Source organism: Mesoplodon mirus, assembly GCF_964341445.2.
Source record: "Mesoplodon mirus genome assembly, chromosome: 17".
NCBI classification, from domain to species: Eukaryota; Metazoa; Chordata; class Mammalia; order Artiodactyla; family Ziphiidae; genus Mesoplodon; species Mesoplodon mirus.
In genome coordinates, this window is record NC_138993.1 from 8,576,110 (window position 1) to 8,599,030 (window position 22,921).

The window sequence follows — 22,921 nt, forward strand, 5'->3', positions numbered from 1 at the left end:
TTTCCTTAAGGGCGTATAGTTTCTCACTGACTCTTGGCTTCAAACAGGGATTCTCTGCTGTTGGTTTTGTCTGTAAGAACTTAAGCTGTTTAAAGCTGTTCACACTTGTGGCCAAGAGATCCTGGTTCCCAAAGCAACAGTTTATCACCCACCCTGTGTTATCTTTGCTCTTGTATTTCTTTGGTCACAGGAACGCTCTTGCGGCCCGGTGGGTCGGCTCCATGGGTCGTGCGTGGAATCGGAATGCATGAACTGTTTGTGGTGAGCTGTGGAGGTCAGGCTCATGTTCCTGGAGTGCTCTAAGCAGCTTGACTGATCTGGCAGCATAGTATGTTCTTGCAGTTAAATATAGACATACAGGCACTTTGCTAGTTGTGGGTCACTGTCTTACTGTGCAGCTAAAAATTGTCCCATTGGTATGAACAGTGTGCCCTGGACGGAAGGCCTGTTTTAGTTTGTCTTCTACTGTAGGTCCTTAGTACCTGACTAAAAATACACCTTGGGCCAGAAATAAAAGAGCCCTACCTTGTGGCCGAGACACTTATGGTGGCAGAGAGCAGCAGGGTCATGGACTTGGTCATTCTGTTTTTCTGCTTTGGAACATAGTCTGTGTAACGGTTCCAGACTGTGAGTTCGGGTTCCTTTTCAGGCTCATGGAGATTACGACAGCTTGTTGGAGACGATCCTGTGTGATCAGCTTCATAAAAGGGCTTGGTAGGTATGAAAGGCTGTTAATTGTGCAGAGTGGGTAACTGGTTATTAAGCGCCGGGTGTAGGGAGGATTTTCCTACAGGTTACCATGGATGGGGGTGGGAGGGGCACCTGCATCTCCATGCAGGGAATTACTTATAATGTCACTGTTCAGAGACAAGAATAATACCCTTTAGGGTTTCTGTTTGGGATTGCAGTGTTTCTGAGGTAAGATTTGGTCAGTTTTATACATGAGTCTGTGGAAAAACAAAGCCATGATGTCATGGAATTTTTCTGTGCACTGAAGTTTCACTAAAAGATTCGATATGACTATCTGTTCTATAAAATTGCTAATCTGTAACGATTGCTAACATGTATTTGGAAAATAGTCAATACATTTAATATGACAGCAGAGGTAGCGTTTATGCTTGATTTCTTCTAAATACTGTTGTAAATATCCTTATTTGTTTTCTTTCAAACATTGAAATGGGCCTAAAGCAGTTTTTCCTTTGCTTTTGGCCTAGCCTTCTCCAACATTTAAAAAATGTTTTTTATGAACTAAAAAACAGGATACCATACGTTAACCAACATTAACTGGGTCCAAATTACGTGCCGCTGCTTTTTCTTTATCCAAGTAATAGCCTGGTTACATTAGCTCTAGCATAACCTTGTAAGCAATATTGTACAGGAGTTCCAAAAATTTAATGAGAGGAAACTTCCATGACACAGAGTTAATTACATGCATCTTGGATATCCACCATTTAACTTTCTATTTAATGAAGGTGGAGGAAAAGTTAATTTGTAAATGGTAAAGGTGCAACATACTGCTCTAATAGAGGAGAAACATTTTGTTTATTAATGATTTGGGAGATTTAATTACTTGTTAATTATTCTGCAGTACCTCTAATGAGACTATTAGATATTTACATATAATACCATTCTGTTTCTAGGAATAAAATCTCTATTAGTCATTAATTTACCCCTTATGGTTTATAAAAGTGGAGTGTATGGGGCTTCCCTGGTGGCGCAGTGGTTGAGAGTCCGCCTGCCGGTGCAGGGGACACGGGTTCGTGCCCCGATCCCGGAGGATCCCGCATGCCGCGGAGCGGCTGGGCCCGCGAGCCGTGGCCGCGGAGCCTGTGTGTCCGGAGCCTGTGCTCCGCAACGGGAGAGGCCACAGCAGTGAGAGGCCCGCGTACAGCAAAAAAAAAAAAAAAAAAAAAAAAAAAAAGTGGAGTGTATGTTAGGAAACTTTTTTTCTCTCAAGAGATTTTTTTTTCATGTATAACAAGCATACAAGTTAATAGACAAAACATATGGATGCATTTGGAAAAAATGCTGCATTGTAATAGGACTTATGTGAAATGCTTAATACTTTTGTTGTTTGGTGTCTCTTGGAAATGTTACCGACCCTTGCTGTGTTACCACTGGCCAGACCACTCCCATGCTCTGCTAGCCATCTCAACTTCTCTTTAACTCATTGTCTTTCTTGCTCACAATATATAAACTTAACTGCTAAGAGATCAGTAATAACTAATATGTTTTCTGTGAATTGGTAGATTTATCATTGCCTTAGATGATAAACTTGTGGTAGGCATGTATCAAGTGAATTTTACAGTCATTGTACAGTTCCATAACTACTTACAAATTTAAGAAAACCTAAAATATTTTTTATTAAATGAGTTGACATCTAAATAAGCACATATGAACCAGGAATTTAATAAATATTTTGATCTTGACAAAATCAAAAACTAACCAGACTATAAAGGATTTCAGTTAGTTCATGGACAAATTATAGAGTTTCTACTGTATACCCTGCACTGGAAGTCCTTCTCTCACTCCAGATGTTGCAAGCATATCTTGTGTTATCATATGTATTAATAATGTATATGCATAACATCTATATTATACATATGTATATGTAGATTATTGCATACATATATATGTGTATATATTTTATAGTAGAATGCATATTGTAATGTGTATTATACTGATGTGTATGTATTTTTTTTGCACAGTAACATGCTTTATTTATTTATGTATTTAATTGGGGTATAGTTGTTTTACAATGCTGTGTTAGTTCCTACTGTACAGCAAAGTGATATAGAGTTCCCTGTGCTACATAGCAGGTTCTCATTAGTTATCTATTTTATACATATTAGTGTATGTATGTCAATCCCAATCTCCCAATTCATCCCACCCCCTGTATGTATATTGTTTTGTGATATATATTATATTAACAAAGACATATGTAGGATCGGACTCCTTTTCAAGTCCCCTCACCTCCCACCCTGCATCATGTAGTCTCCAAGGGTATCCTGAAGGGAAAAGCTAAAACTTTGGTTCGTGACCTTTAGTGTCAAAAAAGGGCAGTGCCTGGCCCTGCTTTCTGGTGGCCGTCCCCGCACATCCAGCCTGCCCTGTCTTCATTGTCCCTTCAGGTTGGGTCCCTGTGTCACGCGCCCACTAATGCAGCTGCAGAAACTTCTGTTCTCTTACCCTTGGTTCTGGCTTAAATATGGTTCTAATAAAATAGTTCAAGAAGCTGGGTCTGTCCTTTTGGGTGGACCTGAGTCTAATGCCTAGACAGCAGCCTACAAATGACCGCTGCTCCTGCAGCCTCTAGATCCTTCTTGGCCATGACCCACCGTGAGAAACACATTTTGCATTATGGCCCAGAGCACGCACACACATACATATCTGTGGGCACAGACAGAGACTGGAAACAAAAGTATCATGAAACAGTGCTTTGCCTCACTATGTGGGGTGTCATCGCTCTGCTGTTTTTTCTTCTACAGTTTTCTATTCTATTTCATTGCAGTCATGCTGGTCAGCACCCACTCGGTTGGTTTCATGATTGAGTAATGGGTCACAACCTGCACTTGACAAACTCTGCTGTAAAGATTTCATAAGCCAGGCATCCTCAACACACCATTAGTCAACTTCTCTACTGAAATGACGTGCTGTCGTCCTTGATATAATATTCTGCTCCTGGGCATCTTGGTGCTTTATTTGTCAGCGTCCTGTTAGGTGGCAGAAAGAGCTCTCCCAGTAGACTTGATGTGAGTCTTGGGTTGAATATAGAGGGGCTAGGCTGGAGACAGTTCATGACCATATATACCTTAATGCTTCCTTCCTCCTTAATACAAAAAATATTTACTGAGTACTGGCTATTAAGCTGGAAAGTGAGGATACGAGAGGAATTACACAAATTCTTTGCCCTTGTTGTACTTAAGTGTAGTAGAGGAGACAGATAGAAAACAAATGCAGAATATATCACTAAATATCAAGAGGTGGCCGGCACTCTGCAGGAGGGCAAAGCTGGGTAAAGGGGATGGAGGCTGTCAGTAAAAGGAAGTGCCAAGGAGTGGCTGGCCAGAAGAGCCTCTAATAAAACCAGAAGGAAGTGAGCCACCATGAGGCATCCTTTTCCCCCACTTTGCCCTCATTCTCTTCTGCCTTGAAGGCTTCTCTGACTGTATCTATCATCAGTAATTTCTAGGTCTCGGTGTCAATGTCACCACCCCAGATGGTCCTGCCCTGACCCCATAGTCACAGATATGTCCGCCCTGTCTGTCTCTCTCGTAGCATTTTTTTTTTCCATTGGAGTATAGTTGATTTACAGTGTTTCAGGTATACAGCAAAATGGTTCCGTTATATATATGTATGTTCTTTTTCAGAGTCTTTTCCATTATAGGTTATTACAAGATATTGAATATAGTTCCCTTTGCTATACAGTAGGTCCTTGTTGTTTATCTATTTTATGTAAGTAGTATGTATCTGTTAATCCCAAGTTTGTAATTTATCCCTCCCCTGCCCCACTTTCTCCTTTGGTAACCATAAGTTTGTTTTCTATGTCTCTGAGTCTTTTCCCCCATTTCTCTCTTCAGCAGCCCTCATAGCACTTCAATTTGTGATTCTCTTTCTGGGTATGTTTATTATGTAATGCCTATCTCCCCCACATACCCCACGTACCATCAGCTGTATGAGGACAGGAGTCGTACCTGCCTTCCCCCCCTGCAGCTGGCACACTGCTGAGAGCAGAGTGGGCTTTTAGTAAATAGTTGATGACCGAATCAATGAACAAATTAATGAACGTTCTCCTAAATTCATGTGCTCGTCCATTGGCTCATCAACCTGACACTGCCTTGTGGCACCTTGTGATTGAATGTACTAAATTTTAAAAATCTTTCAAATTGTCACTTTAAATTTATCTTTGTATTCTCCACTGAACTCTGCAGAGCGCCTTATCCATATAAAGGACTCATTTGTAGCAAATTGATTAACTGATCACATTCATAGTATTTTCAGACAAAAATATTTCTGAAATATCATAACATAAGTATGAAAAAGGACACCCGGGGAAATGACATCCCACCTGTATTCACCCTTGCTGTGTGTTGTAAGTGTAAATGCTCCAAGATACACACCATTCGGTCCAACACAGTTCATGTGAAAGGATGTAGCTGGACTTGAAATCTTAGTGAACATTCTAACGTATGTGATCAAACCTAGATTCTGGATGGTGTTCAATTTTCTCATATAATAATTTATTTTTTGAATTGAGGTTCTAAGATAGCATTCCTTCATTATTGCCCGCTCTAAGACAATAATGGAAACTTTTTACAAATGATTTTATCTTTTACAAATGTTTTATTATGAAAACTTTTCAAGCAAACACAAAAGGAGAAAGAATAGTACACTATACAACACGTCTCCATCACTCAGATTTAACAGTTATCAAGATTTAATCATGTTTACTTCATGTACACCTTTTTTCTCTTAAATATTTTGAATCAAATATAGGCATCATTTCATTGAACTCCAAGTAATCAGTATACAGTCTAGAAGATATAGGTATTTTCTAACCTACCCACAATGCTGTTATCATTCCTAACAAAGTTAGCCATGATTCTTTGATATTACCTAATATCCAGTTCATATTCAAATTGCTTTGATTGTCATTTTTTTAAATGTCTCCTAACAGTTGGTTTGCTCAAGTCACGATTCAGAGAAGGTCTGCACATTATATTTGGTTGTTCTTTAATCATACTATTTTTATCTCTTCCATTGATTGGTAGGCATTAGTGCACTTTTCTTATAAAATGGACCCAATTCTGGATTATTTCTTTTGCTTCCTTAGGGTGACATTTAACTTGTTCCTACAACCCCATTGTTTCTTGTAAATGGATATTAGCTCTGCTGTTTTGAAAACTTGATGAGCATGGACGTAGGGCAAGATACAATTCCCCCTCTGCCCTGCTGCTCTGTTCTAGTGTTAGGAGACTGGGAACCCCTCTGCTATTCCCAGGAATACCTAGCCAACAGTTTTCAGTGCTTGGGGGGACAAGAACTCTGACCAGTATCCTGCCACAGGGGAGGAATTTTGAGAAAGCTTCTAGAGTCAGTATTCTAAAAAAGTTTCTCCAACGCCTTAATCATTATAACACCTCACTAGGGAAACATATCTTGCACGATTTTCTTATTGGAAAATCGTGATGTGACAGGATTCCAGATCATCTCTGTAAGATGTAGGACCTTCCTTTCTGCTCTGATGGGCCCCATACAGGTTCCCACCTTCATTGTTTTTCTCAGAGTTGGTACAGTGGTCTTTAATTTGTGTTGTCCCTCAAACAGCCCTTTTTTAGCCCATCCTACACAACAATATCGATCAACATTCCTCCCAGAAACCTGCTAGCTCCAAACAGAATCCAAACTCGTTGACTTGTCATCCAAGACCTTAATTCTAATAATAATAATTAAAAACCTACATTTTTTTCAAGAGTCAAAGTTTTTTATTAGGATGATGAAAAAACTGTAAAGTACTGAATACTTTTAAATGATATAAAAGGTGGGTAAGGCACTGAATATTTATTATTGACATGATATAATGGCAAAGGAGAAAGACTAGGGAAGAGGAAGTCGTCATTTGGATAGAAAATTCCCCTTATTGCCTCCTCATTAAAAAATTATGCACAGGGGCTTCCCTGGTGGCACAGTGGTTAAGAATCTGCCTGCCAATGCAGGGGACACGGGTTCGAGCCCTGGTCCGGGAAGATCCCACATGCCACGGAGCAAATAAGCCCGTGCACCACAGCTACTGAGCCTGCGCTCTAGAGCCCGCGAGCCATAACTACTGAAGCCTGTGTCCCTGGTGCCCGTTCCCTGCAACAAGAGAAGCCACCGCAATGAGAAGCCCGTGCACCCCAAGGAAGAGTAGCCCCCGCTCGCCACAACTAGAGAAAGCCCGCACAGAGCAACGAAGACCCAATGCAGCCAAAAATAAATAAATAAAATAAATTTTAAAAAAATTTGCACAGGAGGAGGTCAAGATGGTGGAGTAGGAGGTCGAGGAACTCACCTCCCTCAGTGATCTCATCAACAATACATGTACATGTGGAACAGCTCCCACTGCAAACCAACTGGAGACTTGGAGAAAGACAAAAACCTACTTTTTTTTTTTTTTTTTTTTTTTTTTTTGCGGTACGCGGGACTCTCACTGTTGTGGCCTCTCCCGTTGTGGAGCACAGGCTCCGGACGCGCAGGCTCAGCGGTCATGGCCCACGGGCCCAGCCGCTCCGCGGCATGTGGGATCTTCCCGGACCGGGGCACAAACCCGTGTCCCCTGCATCGGCAGGCAGACTCAACCACTGCGCCACCAGGGAAGCCCAAAACCTACATTTTTACAGGACTTAGGAGTTTAAGGTTTTTTGTTTTTGTTTTTTTTTTTGCGGTACGCGGGCCTCTCACTGTTGTGGCCTCTCCCGTCGCGGAGCACAGGCTCCGGACGCACAGGCTCAGCAGCCATGGCTCACAGGCCCAGCCGCTCCATGGCATGTGGGATCTTCCTGGACCAGGGCATGAACCCATGTCCCCTGCATCGGCAGGCGGACCCTCAACCACTGCACCACCAGGGAAGCCCTAAGTTTTTCATATATATACTTGTTCAGTGATTTCATTCACACAAAGACTGTGTACTGTGGAATCAGATGGGTTAGTTCCATTAAGTAAGCACAATTGTATAATTATGCTAGGCATTGTGCTCAGTGCTTGAGATAAAGACAAGATGTGGTCCTGTTCTTGAGAATTTCTCAGTTCCTTGGTGAAGACAGAGTCTGTGCATGTGTGCTGTGGTGGGGATGCGTGGTGGGAGGGTGAGGGAGGAGAGGACAAGGACAGACCCCCAGCAGATGCCTCCAGGCACCTGCCATGCTGAGCCCTCGCCTGGGTGGCGCCTTTCTCATCTCTACCTGTCCGAGTCCTACCTGTCCTTTAAGCCTTGGGTCAGATGCCGTCTATTCCACAAAGTCTGGCGAATCGGTGGCCCGGAACAGAGTTGATGCCTCTGTCCTTCTAGGTCTACTGCAGGGTTTTGTGAAAGGAAGACTCAGCACCTAATGTTTTTGAAAAAATGTTGACACGAGTCCTGAATTTACAGCTAGGCATGAAGCCAGGTTTCCTCTTGTGTCTACCTGGAGTGTAGGGAGTTGCCAGCCTCAGGAAGGTGGGTGGGAACCAGAGCAGAAATGGAGGTAGAACTGGAAGGGTCAGGAGTATTTGTCAGGGTTTCCTCTAGAGAGAAGACAGACAATGGAATCTCACTGATTTATATTAATTCCAGGGAAGGCAAGTGTTGATTACTAAGTGTTTGAATAAGTGACGTTTTATGCGGCGTCAGTGCATTTTTTTGTTTTGTTTTGTTTGGTTTGGTTTTTTTTGCGGTACGCGGGCCTCTCACTGTTGTGGCCTCTCCCGTTGCGGAGCACAGGCTCCGGACGCGCAGGCTCAGCGGCCATGGCTCACGGGCCCAGCCGCTCCGCGGCATGTGGGATCTTCCCAGACCCGGGCACGAACCCGTGTCCCCTGCATCGGCAGGCGGACTCTCAACCTCTGCGCCACCAGGGAAGCCCGTCAGTGCATATTTTTATACAGTCACAGAATACTGGAGCTAGAAAGGACAACGAGGCCTGGCCTCTTTAAGAAGGACAGGTAAGGGGCTTCCCTGGTGGCACAGTGGTTGAGAGTCCGCCTGCCGATGCAGGGGACACGGATTCGTGCCCCGGTCCGGGAAGATCCCACATGCCGCGGAGCGGCTGGGCCCGTGAGCCATGGCCGCTGAGCCTGCGCGTCCGGAGCCTGTGCTCCGCAACGGGAGAGGCCACAACAGTGAGAGGCCCGCGTACAGCCAAAAAAAAAAAAAGGACAGGTAAGGAGAGCAAAGACCAGTTGCTGCAGGTTCCTCTCCCAGGGACACACACAGCTGTGCTGGGACTCAGACCTTGCACTCTCCATTCAGTGCTTTTCCTCTGTTTTGCCTACAAAGCATTAACTTAGTGGGAGTTCATGAAGCATATCAGTTTTGCTATAGGCAAAAGGAATGAAAAACACTTCTAAAAAACACAATGTAGAAACAAAGTGAAAAAAAATAGTAATGATAATAAAAACTTGCATTTTCAAAAAGAAACCCACTTCTATCAATTGGATTAATTGGTCCCCTTTTCTTTCCTCAGAGATCTCAGAATATGGTCCCCAGGCCAGCAGCATTGGCATAACCTGGGAACTGGTTAGAAATGCAAATTATTGAGCCCCACCCCAGAGCCCCTGAATCAGGTAGGGCCCAGCCTTCCAGGAGAATCTGATGTGCAGAGTTTCTGAGCACCCCTGATTCACATCAAAAGGCAGCAAATCTTTTTCAAAGCTAACATAAAAGAATGCAAGGCCTTGTCCAATGTATCATCAATTTTAAATTAAGGAATTTCAAATTAATGAGACTTTACTGCATAAAATGAGCCATAAGAGGAAGACAGTAGAAAGGAGAAAATACAAGAAAGAGGAGGAGAGGATGGCCAGCGAGGGCCACATGAATGAGAGCCGCTTGTCAGTTCTGTTCGGGAGAAGACGGAAGTTGAACTTGAGGATTATCCCACCTCTAGCAGGTTATTCTATCTCCTTTTGGTGAGAAAGGACCTTGAAATGTCAATGTAGCCTCATCTTCTTTTGCTCACAGATCTTGGTAAACATTCTTTCAGGCTCTGATGACAGTACTTACTTTGAAGATCGGGGAAAGTCCATGTAATTGCATCTTAGCAGATGACAGACATTTATAAAGGAAATCACTGAAGTGTTACTGTCATTTCTCTAAGATAAAATACTGGAAGGTAAAGGAAGAGAGAAGGAAAACAGGGCAGTGACTTGGTGCTTACTCTCTCTTTACTGAACTTTTTCACTCTCTCCAAGGTATTCAGTCTTTGGGAGACGAAAGACAAAAACGGTTTTGAGGGGCAGCAGATTGAAGTGAACCCAGAGAACTGTGCCTTCAAGTTCACTTGCTTCTTCTTAGGATAGCAGCCAGTTAAAGGTTGTATCATCAGGAAAGAATAGTCTCTAGACCTTTCTAAGGTGTGTCATTAATCAGGTTTCATATATTTATATGGGTCCTCAATTCTTTTTTTTTAAGATTTTTTTTTTGATGTGGACCATTTTTTAAGGTCTTTATTGGATTTGTTACAATATTGCTTCTGTTTTATGTTTCGGTTTTTTGGCCGTGAGGCACGTGAGATCTTAGCTTCCTGACCAGGGATCAAACCCGCACCCCCTGCGTTAGAAGGCGAAGTCTTAACCACTGGACTGCCAGAGAAGCCCCGGGTCTTCAATTCTTGATTCTTTTTTGTACTCCTATCCTTTCTCAGCCTCCTCTAATGCCTAAAAGATGCATTCAAGGTGAAGAAGACATACAGCTTGGCATGGGACCCATGTCTGGAGGTTGTATGAGTCCTTCTAGAAAATAACCATCTATACTAATCCATAGGAAGCCTCATTCTCCAAATTACAACATTTATATTTTATCTTGTCATCCCTTGAAGTCCCCAAACTAGTTTATACCAGGGGAAAAAACCTTGTGGGTGGGTAAAGGGACTTATATTATTTAGTTTTCATTGCAAGCAGCTGCCATGTTTTAATACAGGGTGATACGGGGAGCTCACAAGATATGCTGTCAGGTAAATGTGTTCAGATCCGGAGTCAACCACTCTGTGACCTTGGGCAAATCATGTAACCTCTTTGAACCTACATGGTCTTATTTGTAAAAGGGAGATCGTTTGACCTTCTAGGATTATTTTTGAGGATTAAAGATATTAATTGTCCTAGAGATATCTTGTGAACCCTGAAACTTGAAGGAACACAATTTGAGAACTATAGAATTGAGAGCTAAATAGTGTAAGAGAAAGCAAGAATGTATTTAATCAACAAAAATGGGAGGAACACTTCACATTATTAGAACTTTATGGAAATTAATTAAGCAGAACTTAGCATGTCATTGAATATATTTCTCTTCCAAGGCAAAAATTATTTCTGAGTATTTTTGCCTAGTAGTCTTTTCTTGACCTAGTTTGAAATATATACTATTATTTAGGAATCTTCTATCCCTTAAGAAATATTTTTATGTTGCTCAAGCTAATTGTTTCTTCTTATCCCAATATCTTTCACTTCTCCTTTTTTAAATTTATTTATTTTTGACTGCAATGGGTCTTCGTTGCTGCATGCGGGCTTTCTCTAGTTGCGGCAAGTCGGGGGCTACTCTTCGTTGTGGTGCGTGGGCTTCTCATTGCAGTGGCTTCTCTTGTTGCAGAGCACAGGGTCTAGGCACACGGGCTTCAGTAGTTGTGGCACACGGGCTCAGCAGTTGTGGCTCGCAGGCTCTAGAGTGCAGGCTCAGTAGTTGTGGCGCACGGGCTTAGTTGCTCCGCGGCATGTGGGATCTTCCCAGCCCAGGGCTCGAACCCATGTTCCCTGCATTGGCAAGTGGATTCTTAACCACTGTGCCACCAGTGAAGCCCTGTGCTTCTTAACAGTGCTCTTCAGAGGAAAATAATTCATGTGATCATAGTTGGAGGGTTTTTTCTTTTCGTCCTAATTTACTTTCCATGACCTTCAGGGTTTCTGGTCATTTTGAGTACTTGCAGTCCCTTTAAAATGCCATTTCTTAAGCACACTCATAAATGCATTAGTGGACAGTTTATTATTGGTCTATACACAGTATGACATGTTCTCACAGTAACTGCGTCATCCTTGGTTTATGTTTTAGGAAATGTTCCTGTAATCCCAGTAAACAAAATAAGTCTTACAGGAAAGGAGGGATTGAGGGGGAGACGTATGGCCCTAAAAAGGACCCAGTTCTTGGTTACAAAAGGGGTTTGCTCTCCAAACCTCCAAAATGAATGGGGCACCGAGAACTGGCAGAAAGAATACTGTATATCCAACTGTGAACAAAGAAATCTCATCAGTTTACTCCTATTTTGAAAGATAAGGTTACTTAGATCTCTAGAAAGTAAAGTTGTTTAAATAGACCTTCATTTCTAGGAGGAGTACCTACTTTGAACAGTTAACTACATACTATCTCAGGATACTTAAAAAAAAAAAAAAAAAAAAAAGTAAACCATTTTCTTTTTCAAATGCTCAGGGTGTGGCTCCAGTAATGGAAACATCAGAAAAAGCATTGAGTGTTTTGAAAAGCTGGCTCTTTGCTTGTCTGTCTTTGTAAGCTGCTGAAGAGCTGGCAGAGGTGTCCCCTTTTCTGAGTCCTGTACTTTGTGGAGGAGGTGAAGAAGCCGTGTGTCTGGTCAGCATTTTGATTCACGCCCTTCACAGTCTGGTTAAAATTCTCATTTCCAATCCAACTGACACAGATACAGGCAGGCCATAGGGCTGGATCAGAAAAGCAGACCCTGGGGCCTCCCTGGTGGCGCAGTGGTTGAGAGTCCGCCTGCCGATGCAGGGGATACGGGTTCGTGCCCCGGTCTGGGAGGATCCCATATGCCGCGGAGCGGCTGGGCCCGTGAGCCATGGCCGCTGGGCCTGCGCATCCGGAGCCTGTGCTCCGCAACGGGAGAGGCCACAACAGTGAGAGGCCCGCATACCACAAAAAAAAAAAAAAAAAAAAAGAAAAGCAGACCCTGCCTGGGCCAAGTGCTCTGGGTGTTCTGGACACCAAGAATGCACGTGTCTTTCACCCCTCTCCACAACAGTTGTAGACTGTAACATCTAAGCACCTTTGGGCAGATAGACAAGAGCAGGTTCCTCTATTTGCTCACTCAATTTGATTTTCCCTTCGTCTTTTAGAACGTATTGCAATCTAACACATTTTGTGTGTGTGTGTGTACACACACACATGAAATTGCTGATTATGTGACCCTGCCTCAGTAAACTGTAAACTCCATGAGGGCAGGACCCATCTGTTCACTGCTGTCTTCCCAGTGCCTAGAACAGAACCTGAAGCCTCAGCGCTCATTCATTAAATATTGGTCGAAGTGAATGGATGGTAGGCTATAATGAGCAATGGTATTAACGTGTCTGAACACCTAACTGAGAAAACCAGTTGCTGTCCTGTAACATAGATCGCCACTTCTAGCCTCCAGGGCGCTTACACAAGGAAACTCGTTACAGCCTTTCCTTTCCTTAGTGTCACAATAAAAATGTCGCTGCACCCTGCATTTTGGGGCTCTTTGTGTTGGCGCTGCAGTTAGGAGGTTAGGAATTCGTGGAAATGTGGGTAACTCAGGGAAATTGTACTGAAGACCATAGCCAGCTAAGAGCAGTCAGGCTAAACATTAAGGTATTAGTTGATGGAATTAGCAGAAAAAATAGTCACCTTCAAAAGATCATCACTTGCGGTCAGAAATAGATCTAATAAAGAGGTAACGAATGGGCCGCAAAAGCCTGAAACAGACTTCTAACAGATTAAGGAATGGAGCCTGCTGGATAGAAGAAGTAGACACCCAGTAAAAGGGGGAAAACACCTGCTGAAACCATCCAGCAGAACCAACTGAAACAGAATTTAGAATGAAAGTAATAAAATAGCATCAACAAAACCCATTTAAGGCAAAAGAAGAATTAGAACATGTTTCATCCGAGATTAAAATGTAAATGGGAAAATATAAACAAAGCAAATTTCCAAAGATTCAATAGTTAGAGGCCGGATTAATATCTGAAAGTGATGCTCTTCTTTTCAGCCCCGCCTCAGCTCCCCACCCGCCCCTAGGAACACTGGTTTCAGTGACTTTCTAGGGACATTGAGCTGTTGTGTGAAAATAAGATGAGATGAAGAAGAAAAGGAGAGAGGATAAAGGCAGATGGAGTTGAAGCTTAAAAATCCATCACATACAAGAAATTTAAATGAGAAAAGTGTTTACTCCAAGTTAAATTGTTCCTTGGACTTGTATTTAGGTGGGGAAGAGGAGATAATGACCTGTCAAGACCCTTTTATCCTCAGGGATCCATATTTCCAGAGGTCCCATGTTAAGAGGATGCTGACCATCCAGAGCAGCTGGGTGGACTGTGGCAGAGCCCAGTGGAGGGCAGGGCCTAGACCCAGCCAGTGGAGGAGAGGGTAGTGACCAGACCCTAAAGTGTAGACGGGCTTGCTTGCCCGGCTGGATAGAAAGCAGGGAAAGCAGTGGAGAGGAATAGACTCAAACTGCAGGGTCGTCCCTCAGTGTCCACAGGGGATTGCTTCCAGGAGCCCTGCAGATTCCAAAATCCAGGGATGCTCAAGTCCCTTATATAAAATGGTGTAGTATTTACATATAACCCATGCACATCCTCCCGTATATTTTAGTTCATCTCTAGATTACTTATAATACCTAATACAATGTAAATGCGATGTAAGTAGTTGTAAGGACAATCAATGTAAATACTATGTAAATAGTCACCAGCCCGTGGCAAATTCAAGTCTTGCTTTTTGGAACTTTCTTGAATTTTTTTTTTTTTTTTAATATTTTCTATCCAGGGTTGGTTGAATCCACAAATGCGGAAGCAGAGGAGAGAGAGGTCATACTGTAACCACCTGCATTTGCAGAGCTGGAAAATGGGGCCTTTGTGTGGCAATTACTGAATTCATGGTTGGTTTATATGTTTCAATGAAAAAGAAGTTTTAGTTAAAAATCAGACCTATGAAGAAATAGATTTATTTATTTATTTATTTTTTGCAATACGCGGGCCTCTCACTGTTGTAACCTCTCCCATTGCGGAGCACAGGCTCCAGACGCGCAGGCTCAGCGGCCATGGCTCACGGGCCCAGCCGCTCCGCAGCACGTGGGATCTTCCCGGACCGGGGCACAAACCCGTGTCCCCTGCATCAGCAGGCGGACTCTCAACCACTGCGCCACCAGGGAGGCCCTAGATTTAATTTTTGAGAGCAAAGTTTACCCCTTAATATACCAAAACTTTTTTAGTGTTTTCCTTTTGAAATGGAAACCTTTTGCAAATTTATATTCTTCTTTTTCCTCACCTTCTCAAATACGAGACTAGATGTTGAACTTATTCTAACCTTTCCACGGGACTCAGGGTTATCATCATGAATGGTAATCATGACAACCTGCAGAATGGAGATATCCTTGCCCCCAGTGTCATATTCTGTGGCCCTGTACTAAATGGCTTCAGGCAACTGCATTTTTAAGTTCTGGTGGCTTTTCAGAGTTGTGCCTTTTTTTTCTTCTTTTGCTGTTAGTGCATCTACCCCTAGATGTTGTACCTTTCCCTTATAATTTTCTGTTTCCAGACTATTATGAACTTAGAAACTAGACAATTGATCTTAATTATGTGTAGATTAAGGGCAAGCAAGTGCTGAGGGGGGATATAACGATTTTTTTCCAATGGTAGTGGTCTAACGTTTAGTGTGAACTATGTGACTAAATTTCCAGGACCAGGAACATGTATTTTCTGCTTCTCAACTATATTTGGTAACAATATATAATTTGAGTCACTGAAAGGTACCATGAAAATTATCCTAACAAAAAGCTAGAATTTGTTATGAATTTTGGTGGGATGAAGAGGGGTTTCTAAAACTTGGGAGTGGATCCGGTTAAAGGACACTTACCCATTAACTCTCACGGCATCTCCACTGCCCGGCTGGTCTGTTTGCAGCCAGAATGATGGGCACCCTCTCCTTGAGTCGCTTTCAGCCCTGACACAGGGCTCCGCTGGGCTTGGATAGTTCCAGCTCGCTAAGGCTGTGCACACAGACTTTTGTACTCACAAGGATGTCTGGGCTTTGAAGTATTGGCAGATACCGTTTTTTATGATAGCAGTGAATTGGTACTTTGGCCTTTTAAATGGAAGAGTTGTCTGGGAGACATTCTGATATCTGCATTTCAGCTCTTCTGGTTGAAAATGCAGCTTTGCAGGAGGACTGCTACAGGTCACTGTTAGGAAAATTCTCTCACTATAGTTAGGACTTTTAAGCCCCAGAGCCTTATGATTATGGATCTGGTCTTGCAGTTGTATCCCATCAACCTGATTATTGCTGTCTTCTAGAAATGGATCAAGTCCTGTGGAAAACTAAAGGGAATAAATAGTCCTCCACTTAGACTTCTTCGGTTTCTGTTTCAGTCTCAGCCCTATGGCACAGTGCCCTTGATACATTAGAATGGTATCTCGTGGAGATCCCACGTCCTTCTGTAGGTTGGACCTGGGAGGCTTCTTACTTCCACCAGGTTCTTGCACTTAGGGTGGGAGATAAGGCAGAGGAATGGACTTCATCTGCATCACCTGATTTTGAATATGCCCTTTAGAATTAATAGTACCTTTCAGTAAGCTGCAAGGAGTGTGCCATTTACTAATGACTCTTCACTGCAAATGTTTCACCCTGTTCCTTTAAAACTGTGACCACTGATTCTTCTCATAGCGTTCCCTCCTTATGAATCACTTCAAGACATACAGAAATAAAGTTAGATGTCATTTATTTATTTAAAGAGATTTATTAAATATTACCTGTACGAAGAACTCTGTTAGATCTGGGAGGCTACAGTCTTGTGCGGGGACACAGAAAAGTACATGGTTCAGTTACAGAGCCGACCCTCAGCAGAACTGCGTGACTAATTGACAATGATTTCACTAGTCAGCTATCTCTGGAGCCTTCCTTAGGTCATGCAGGATGTACAAGGCCAAAGCGCGAGAGTTAAACGTTTAAACCTTGTCAAACAAACTGAGCAGTGAGGATGGGCCTGAGTAGGTTTCATGGAGATGAGAGTCAGAGTGGTTCTGAAAGGCCAGGAGGATTAGATGAGCCGAGAAGAGCGGAAAGCAGCAGCTGAGGGACAGCAGGAAGGCGCAGGTGAGGATGGGGTACTCCTGGGCCAGCCGGGGCCATCAGCGCGACTTGGGTGCATTCAGAACCAGGCCATGTGTTTGAAGCAGGATGAGGAGAATTGAGAGCCGTTGAACATTTGGAGCAGAAATGTGTTAGAATTAAGCTGAAGGAAGGTTCGTTTGCTATGTGAAACGAGTGAAATTAAGCCAGCAGGGGGGCTGCCGTAATAATCTAGCCGTAGGTTTCCAAAGGCCTAGACCAGGATGGAGCTAGTGAGAATGGAGAAATGAGAAAAGGGAATCATATACAACCGATTTTATTTTATCTTTATAACTTGAGAGGCCTTTTTTTGTGTGTTTTTTTTTGTTTGTTTTTTTGCGGTACATGGGCCTCTCACCGCTGTGGCCTCTCCCGTTGCGGAGCACAGGCTCTGGACGCGCAGGCCCAGCGGCCATGGCTCATGGGCCCAGCCACTCCGCAGCATGTGGGATCTTCCCGGACCGGGGCACGAACCTGTGTCCCCTGCATTGGCAGGCAGACTCTCAACCACTGCGCCACCAGGGAAGCCCTAGAGGCCATATTCTTAAAGTTTAGTGGTAGTTGAGACATGGGAAGACCCTCCAGATGTAAGGGAGTCCCCAACTGTAGGGCAGGTTAAATGAAGTAGAGAGGAGGGGACGTTAGGAAAGCGTAAGAAAGATGACAGAGAATCTACATGATGTGAGGACATGCTGGTAATTCCATAAAATTCATAAAATTCATAAAATTTTTGCCTGGCTTCCTCAGAATTTAGCTTGAGATAGAAAGAAGTTTAAGAGAAGCCTTGAGTTAGTTCATTTGTAGTTTTGAGAGAAGAGTGTTCAGCTTTCATGGAGAGCTTTTCCCTCCTTTATTATCGATGACATACCCCCATTCTCTTGACAGCCAAACCAACGTCCAAACTGGACATCTGCTTTTGTTTTTCTTCACTCCTCTCCTTAATCTCTGTATCCAGTCACCCAAACTATCTAGTTTTCCTTCTAAAAGCCTACTTTATCATCGTTCTCAGCATACCTAATGCCTGTCACCTAAGTTTACCTCCTCTCGTATTTCTTTCACTGAATATTGTTAACTGACCATCTTACAGGTACTTAGGTGGAAGGGTCTAGTCCTTGTTAGAATTCAACATGTCAAAGGATAGTCAAAAGTAGAGAGACATGAAATTTTCATTTATGAAAAAAAATTTTTTTTTCTGTAACTGTCAAATTAAAGCAGTGGTCCGTCTGTTGCATCCTGAAAGGAAGCCACTGACTGGAGATTCTGATAATGGCCTCTGTTTAAGATCTAATCCAAGTAGGGAATCTGCACATTTTATAAAGGATGGGGGGGGGCATCCCAACTTGAACCAAAGGATGGTGAGAGGGAAAAGAACCCACACCTTGGATGGCATAGCTGGCACTGCTTGAGCCTTTTATCTTTCAAGAGGGGCATCCCTTTCAGGAGCAAGAGCCAGCTGGGTTTCTGAAAATTGGTTCTTGGAAACTTCTGGAAGGGATGATCCCAGAGTCTTTTCCGTTATTAGAATGAATCACAGAAGACAGAATGCTCCTGGTTATCAGGAAAAGGACAAGGAATCACTTGTTTTCCCCTATGCATGTTCTTAGTCCATTTCCCTGGAACATAAACAAGAAGCTAAAAACATCCTAAATGTTTTAGGATTTATCAGCTGTATTATGTCTTTGCAACACGATTTACCTAAAGCAATGTGGTAACCAGAAGTATTTCAAGATAAATATGGCATAACACACACTTATATAATCAAAATAGTTAAATCCTAACACCATAAGGCCAGGTTATGACATTGAGTACAGCATTCTTCATGTGATTCATATTCTTATATTTATGGTTTAACATAGCCAATCTGAATATTGATGATGTTATTTTCAGCCAGTAAGAATATCCATTCTGTTTTTTTCAGCTTCTCCAGTTGGCAACGGTTATATCAAGCCTCCAGTTCCACCTGTATCTGGCACACAAAAGGAGAAAGGGCCACCAACCATGTTACCCATCAGTGTGGACCCAGACAGCAAACCTGGAGAATATGTCCTCAAGAGTTTATTTGTCAACTTCACCGCTCAGGCTGAGCGCAAGATTCGAATCATCATGGCAGAACCCCTGGTGAGTACGCACAGGAGACGCGTCTTCTTAAATTCATCTTGACACTGAATATAGATTTTACAGCTCTCAGAAAGGATGGATGGCTTTCCCCCTAGTTTCCAAATGTTTGATACCATAGGTAATTTTTAAAAGATAATAGTTCAGTTTGCTGATTTAAGAAAAAAATTATGGATCCAGGACTTCAAAACAATCCTTAGCCAATACAGTTCAGCAGCACGCTTCACCACTGCATTTAGGACAAATAAGCATAATTTAATGTTACGCATAATTTAACGTTATTAATCATAGAAAAATTGTGTTCATAGCCTCTGCTGTGTCATATACTTTAGTCAAAATCTTTTGTCCTATTTTTAAAGAAAAAGAAAAAAAAATCATCATCCTTCAAGGGTTGGCCTGAACTCCCAGTTTGAGAACATATGGTCTCAGTGACATCTTATCTGAGGAAATTTTTTGGTGAGTCATTCAGAAATACCACTCTGTTATCCGAAAATTGGATGACCGGATATTCTTGACTCAGTTACCTTTAGGTCCATTCTTAGATAGATAGTGCCCTTCAACGTCAGTAGTCAGTATCTTTCTTTGCAAACGATTCTGCTACAAAATAAGGCTTGTGGCTTCAGCCTTATGTTCATTACTTCAACAAGGGCTCTAAGGACAGTGTGCTAAATCTCCAAAGGACAGTCAGAAAGGGAGAAAGTCCAAATGGAAGATTCAGATTACTTGTTTTCTGACCTTGGTAGGCCACACACAATAAGAGAAAGGAAAGGAATTCAGAGTGACGCAGCTCTTTGTATGAAGCTTGGCTTTGTACCTCCTGTGAGGAGACTGGGACGGGAGAAGAGGTCTGGGGTTGGCTTTAAGGCAGGGGTCCCCAACTCCCAGGCTGCTGAGCTGTCTTGTTAGGAACCAGGCCGAACAGCAGGGGGTGAGCAGCGGGTGAGCCAGTGAAGTTTCATCCGCCGCTCGCTCCTCATCGCTCCCCACCGCTCCCCATCGCTCGCATTACCGCCTGAACCATCCCCTGCCCACCCCCCGCTTTTTGTGGAAAAACTGTCTTCTAAGAAACCAGTCCCTGGTGCCAAAAAGGTTGGGGACTGCTGCTTTAAGGCATCATAGCTTAAAATAATTGAATGTAATATTGAGCCCACTGCCCAAGTCTCAAAAAAATACGTAACGGATGATATTCAACATCACCTGTTAAAAATAACCTTTATAAGAATCACAATTTAAGGTTTGGGAATCAAAATTCAAGAATATTTAAGTGTATGGTTGCCCGGAAGTTAAAAACTTTGCATTTTAACGTTTTTATTAGATCAGTGAATACTAACTTCCTATTAAGGAAAATGTTTTCTTGGTTTTACAGTTTAAATCATTTATAATAAATGAAACCTTAGTACTGTACCTTTCCCCCATTCACCTGTGTTTTTGTGACTCTTGCTACTAATAATAGCTAATATTTCTGGAGCACTTACTATGTGCCAACACTGTGCTTAACTTACTATGTCCTTTAATCTTCACAATGACCTTAGGTAGGTAGTATTTATATCCCTGTTTATAGCTGGGAAAAGCTGGCACAGAGAGGGGAAAGTAATGGCCCAAGGTCACACAGCATTGATTTGAATTCAAGCTCGTTCTCTTCAGAGCCCACCTCTGAACCATTCTACACTCTACTGCCAGTCATTTTCATGGAAAGATACCTTCTTTCACTTTTTTAAACAAGCCAATACAGGGCTCCCCATAACTTGAGTCCAAAACTCACGTGCCCAAATTCCCATTGCTCCAAACAGTGCTGATCCATGGAACCCACTGAGCTCCTTGAGAGGTGCTGAGTCAGCCCAGGCCCCCTCCCCCTGCCAGTGCAGGTCGGGAGCCACCTGGGTTCCAGAGATCACGGGGCAGTTAAGGAGGAGAGAGTGGGAAGGCACAAAAAAGAATCATTTCACTCCTTGACAGTGGAACAGTGCCAAAGTAGCAGGCCAGGGCTCTCTGAAATTGTGTATTATGGTGGATTTTCCCAAGAAACTGGGAAGTTGTACAGTAGTTGAAAGAGGTGCTTAGAAGGCTAGATCCTGAGCCATCCCTATTTCCAAAATAATCGTTTAGATACTGTTACTTAAGAATTTATGAAGTAAAATCGTTTGGGTTTAACTTTTTCATCTTTAGTTTACTCAGTTTGGCATGTATTTGCATGACATTTTTCTTCCTGGAGTAAACATTATGTCTGAAAAAGTAACATGTACCACAGCATTCTTTTAATTAGAGGTAGCCATTTTTGTTCCTTTCTATGAGACAACTTAAAGGTCCCCAAACAAGAAAAATGGAAAAGAAAAAGTGCAAGTCCTCTTCATCAGCAAATTTTCATCGTGTGTCCAGGGTGAGAGAGTTTATTAGATGCTGATGGCCAAGTAGATGGACATTGTGTTTTTAGCTGAAGAACTGTATTCAATCAATTTTCAGTATCGTTGCTTTTTATAAAAAGAGACTATTTACTCCCCTTGTATTTTTTGGCAGAGATGAGGGCTTCTGTGCCATTTCCATTTCTTGTCTACTGAAAAGTGCTTAGTAATTTTTGCCCTTGTATTTGCTTACTTATGGGACAATAAATGTGAGTAGATTCTGTGGCTTGTTACCTGATTCTAATGTAAATGTGCATTTGGCATTTTGTTCTGTAGCCATAGCAAGAAGAGGTGTTATTTTTGATGCATGTGTAGTACATTTAAAGGGAACTCCAAATAAATGTGCCCTACTATTTCTTTTGCTGAGGTTGGCTTTATTTAGAAAGACGTTGAATCTTTTAAAAACCTGGATTTATATGGGCTTGTATCATATCACAAAGTTGTATTCTGTTATCTCTAATATAATTAAAACTTGTATGGAATAGCAAAGGTAATTTTTTTTTAATTTTGTAGTATAGATTTATTATCTATGGGGCTACTCAGGAATCTGTATTTTTTTGTTTTATTTAAAAAACTTGAGTCCTTCAGAATTCCACATCAGTTAGACTGCGTGGGATCGATTATATACAATATTAAATTAAAGTTGTATTTACGAATTACCAGTATCCAAATAGGTAACTTAAATGGGGAAGAAGGGACAGGAACCAAAAATGTTCTACCAAAATAAAATATTAGATATTTTTCTTGTTAAACATCTTTCACTGGTTCAGCAGTATTGTTCTTTGTATCCAGAAGATGCTCAGATCATATTCATTAATATTTATGGATAAGTCGATAATTTTATTCTATTTTTGTTGCTTCATGGGGTCATTTGATAGCATTTGCTCTTGTCTGGTACCATTATTTCACCTTTCCCAAGCGAAGTGTTTTAAACAAGGTAAATTGGGTCATCTGTATCTTTTTTTTATTTTTATTTCAAATCAGAAAAAGTACAGAAAACAATGTAACAGATGCTTTCCCTCTTGCCTCCTACTCCATTCTTCTAGTTTAAATTTTCTTTTTCCCAAAGTATATCTTTTTGTAGTTCTTTAAGGAACAGTCAGTGGGTGGTAAATCACTCAGTCTTGTTTATCTTGGATGCCCATATTTTCCCCTCAATTATCAGTGATAGTTCAGCTAGGAATAGAATTCTAGTTTGACATTTATTCTCCTTCTAGACTTTTGACAATATATTTCACCATGTTGCCTCAAACATTGCTGTTGAAGAGTCTGTGGTTGATTTGCTATTTGTTTGTGGATTATTTACTTTTTTCTCTGTTTGCTTTTATGGTTTTTTGCTTTGTGTATAGTGTTCTGCAGTTTCACTACATTGTGTGTTTAGATGTGGATTTATTTTATATATATATATTTTTTAATTTTATTTCTGGCTGCACACAGGCTTTTCTCTAGTTGAGGCGAGTGGGGGCTACCCTTCGTTACAATGAGCGGTCTTCTCATTGCAGTGGCTTCTCTTGTTGCAGAGCACAGGCTCTAGGCGCACGGGCTCAGTTGTTGTGGCACACGGGCTTAGTTGCTCCGCGGCATGTGAGATCTT

The 22,921-nt window shown here is 42.1% G+C and overlaps 1 protein-coding gene across 2 annotated transcripts in view; it reads left to right on the forward strand.

Moving 5' to 3' along the window:
* FRY (FRY microtubule binding protein) overlaps window positions 1-22,921 on the forward strand; it is a 324,059-nt gene that overhangs the window by 104,443 nt on the left and 196,695 nt on the right. For both annotated transcript variants that reach the window (XM_082602261.1, XM_082602262.1), the window contains exon 2: window positions 18,732-18,931. In XM_082602261.1, the coding sequence (XP_082458387.1) occupies window positions 18,732-18,931 (200 nt within the window). The remainder of the gene's footprint in view (window positions 1-18,731; window positions 18,932-22,921) is intronic.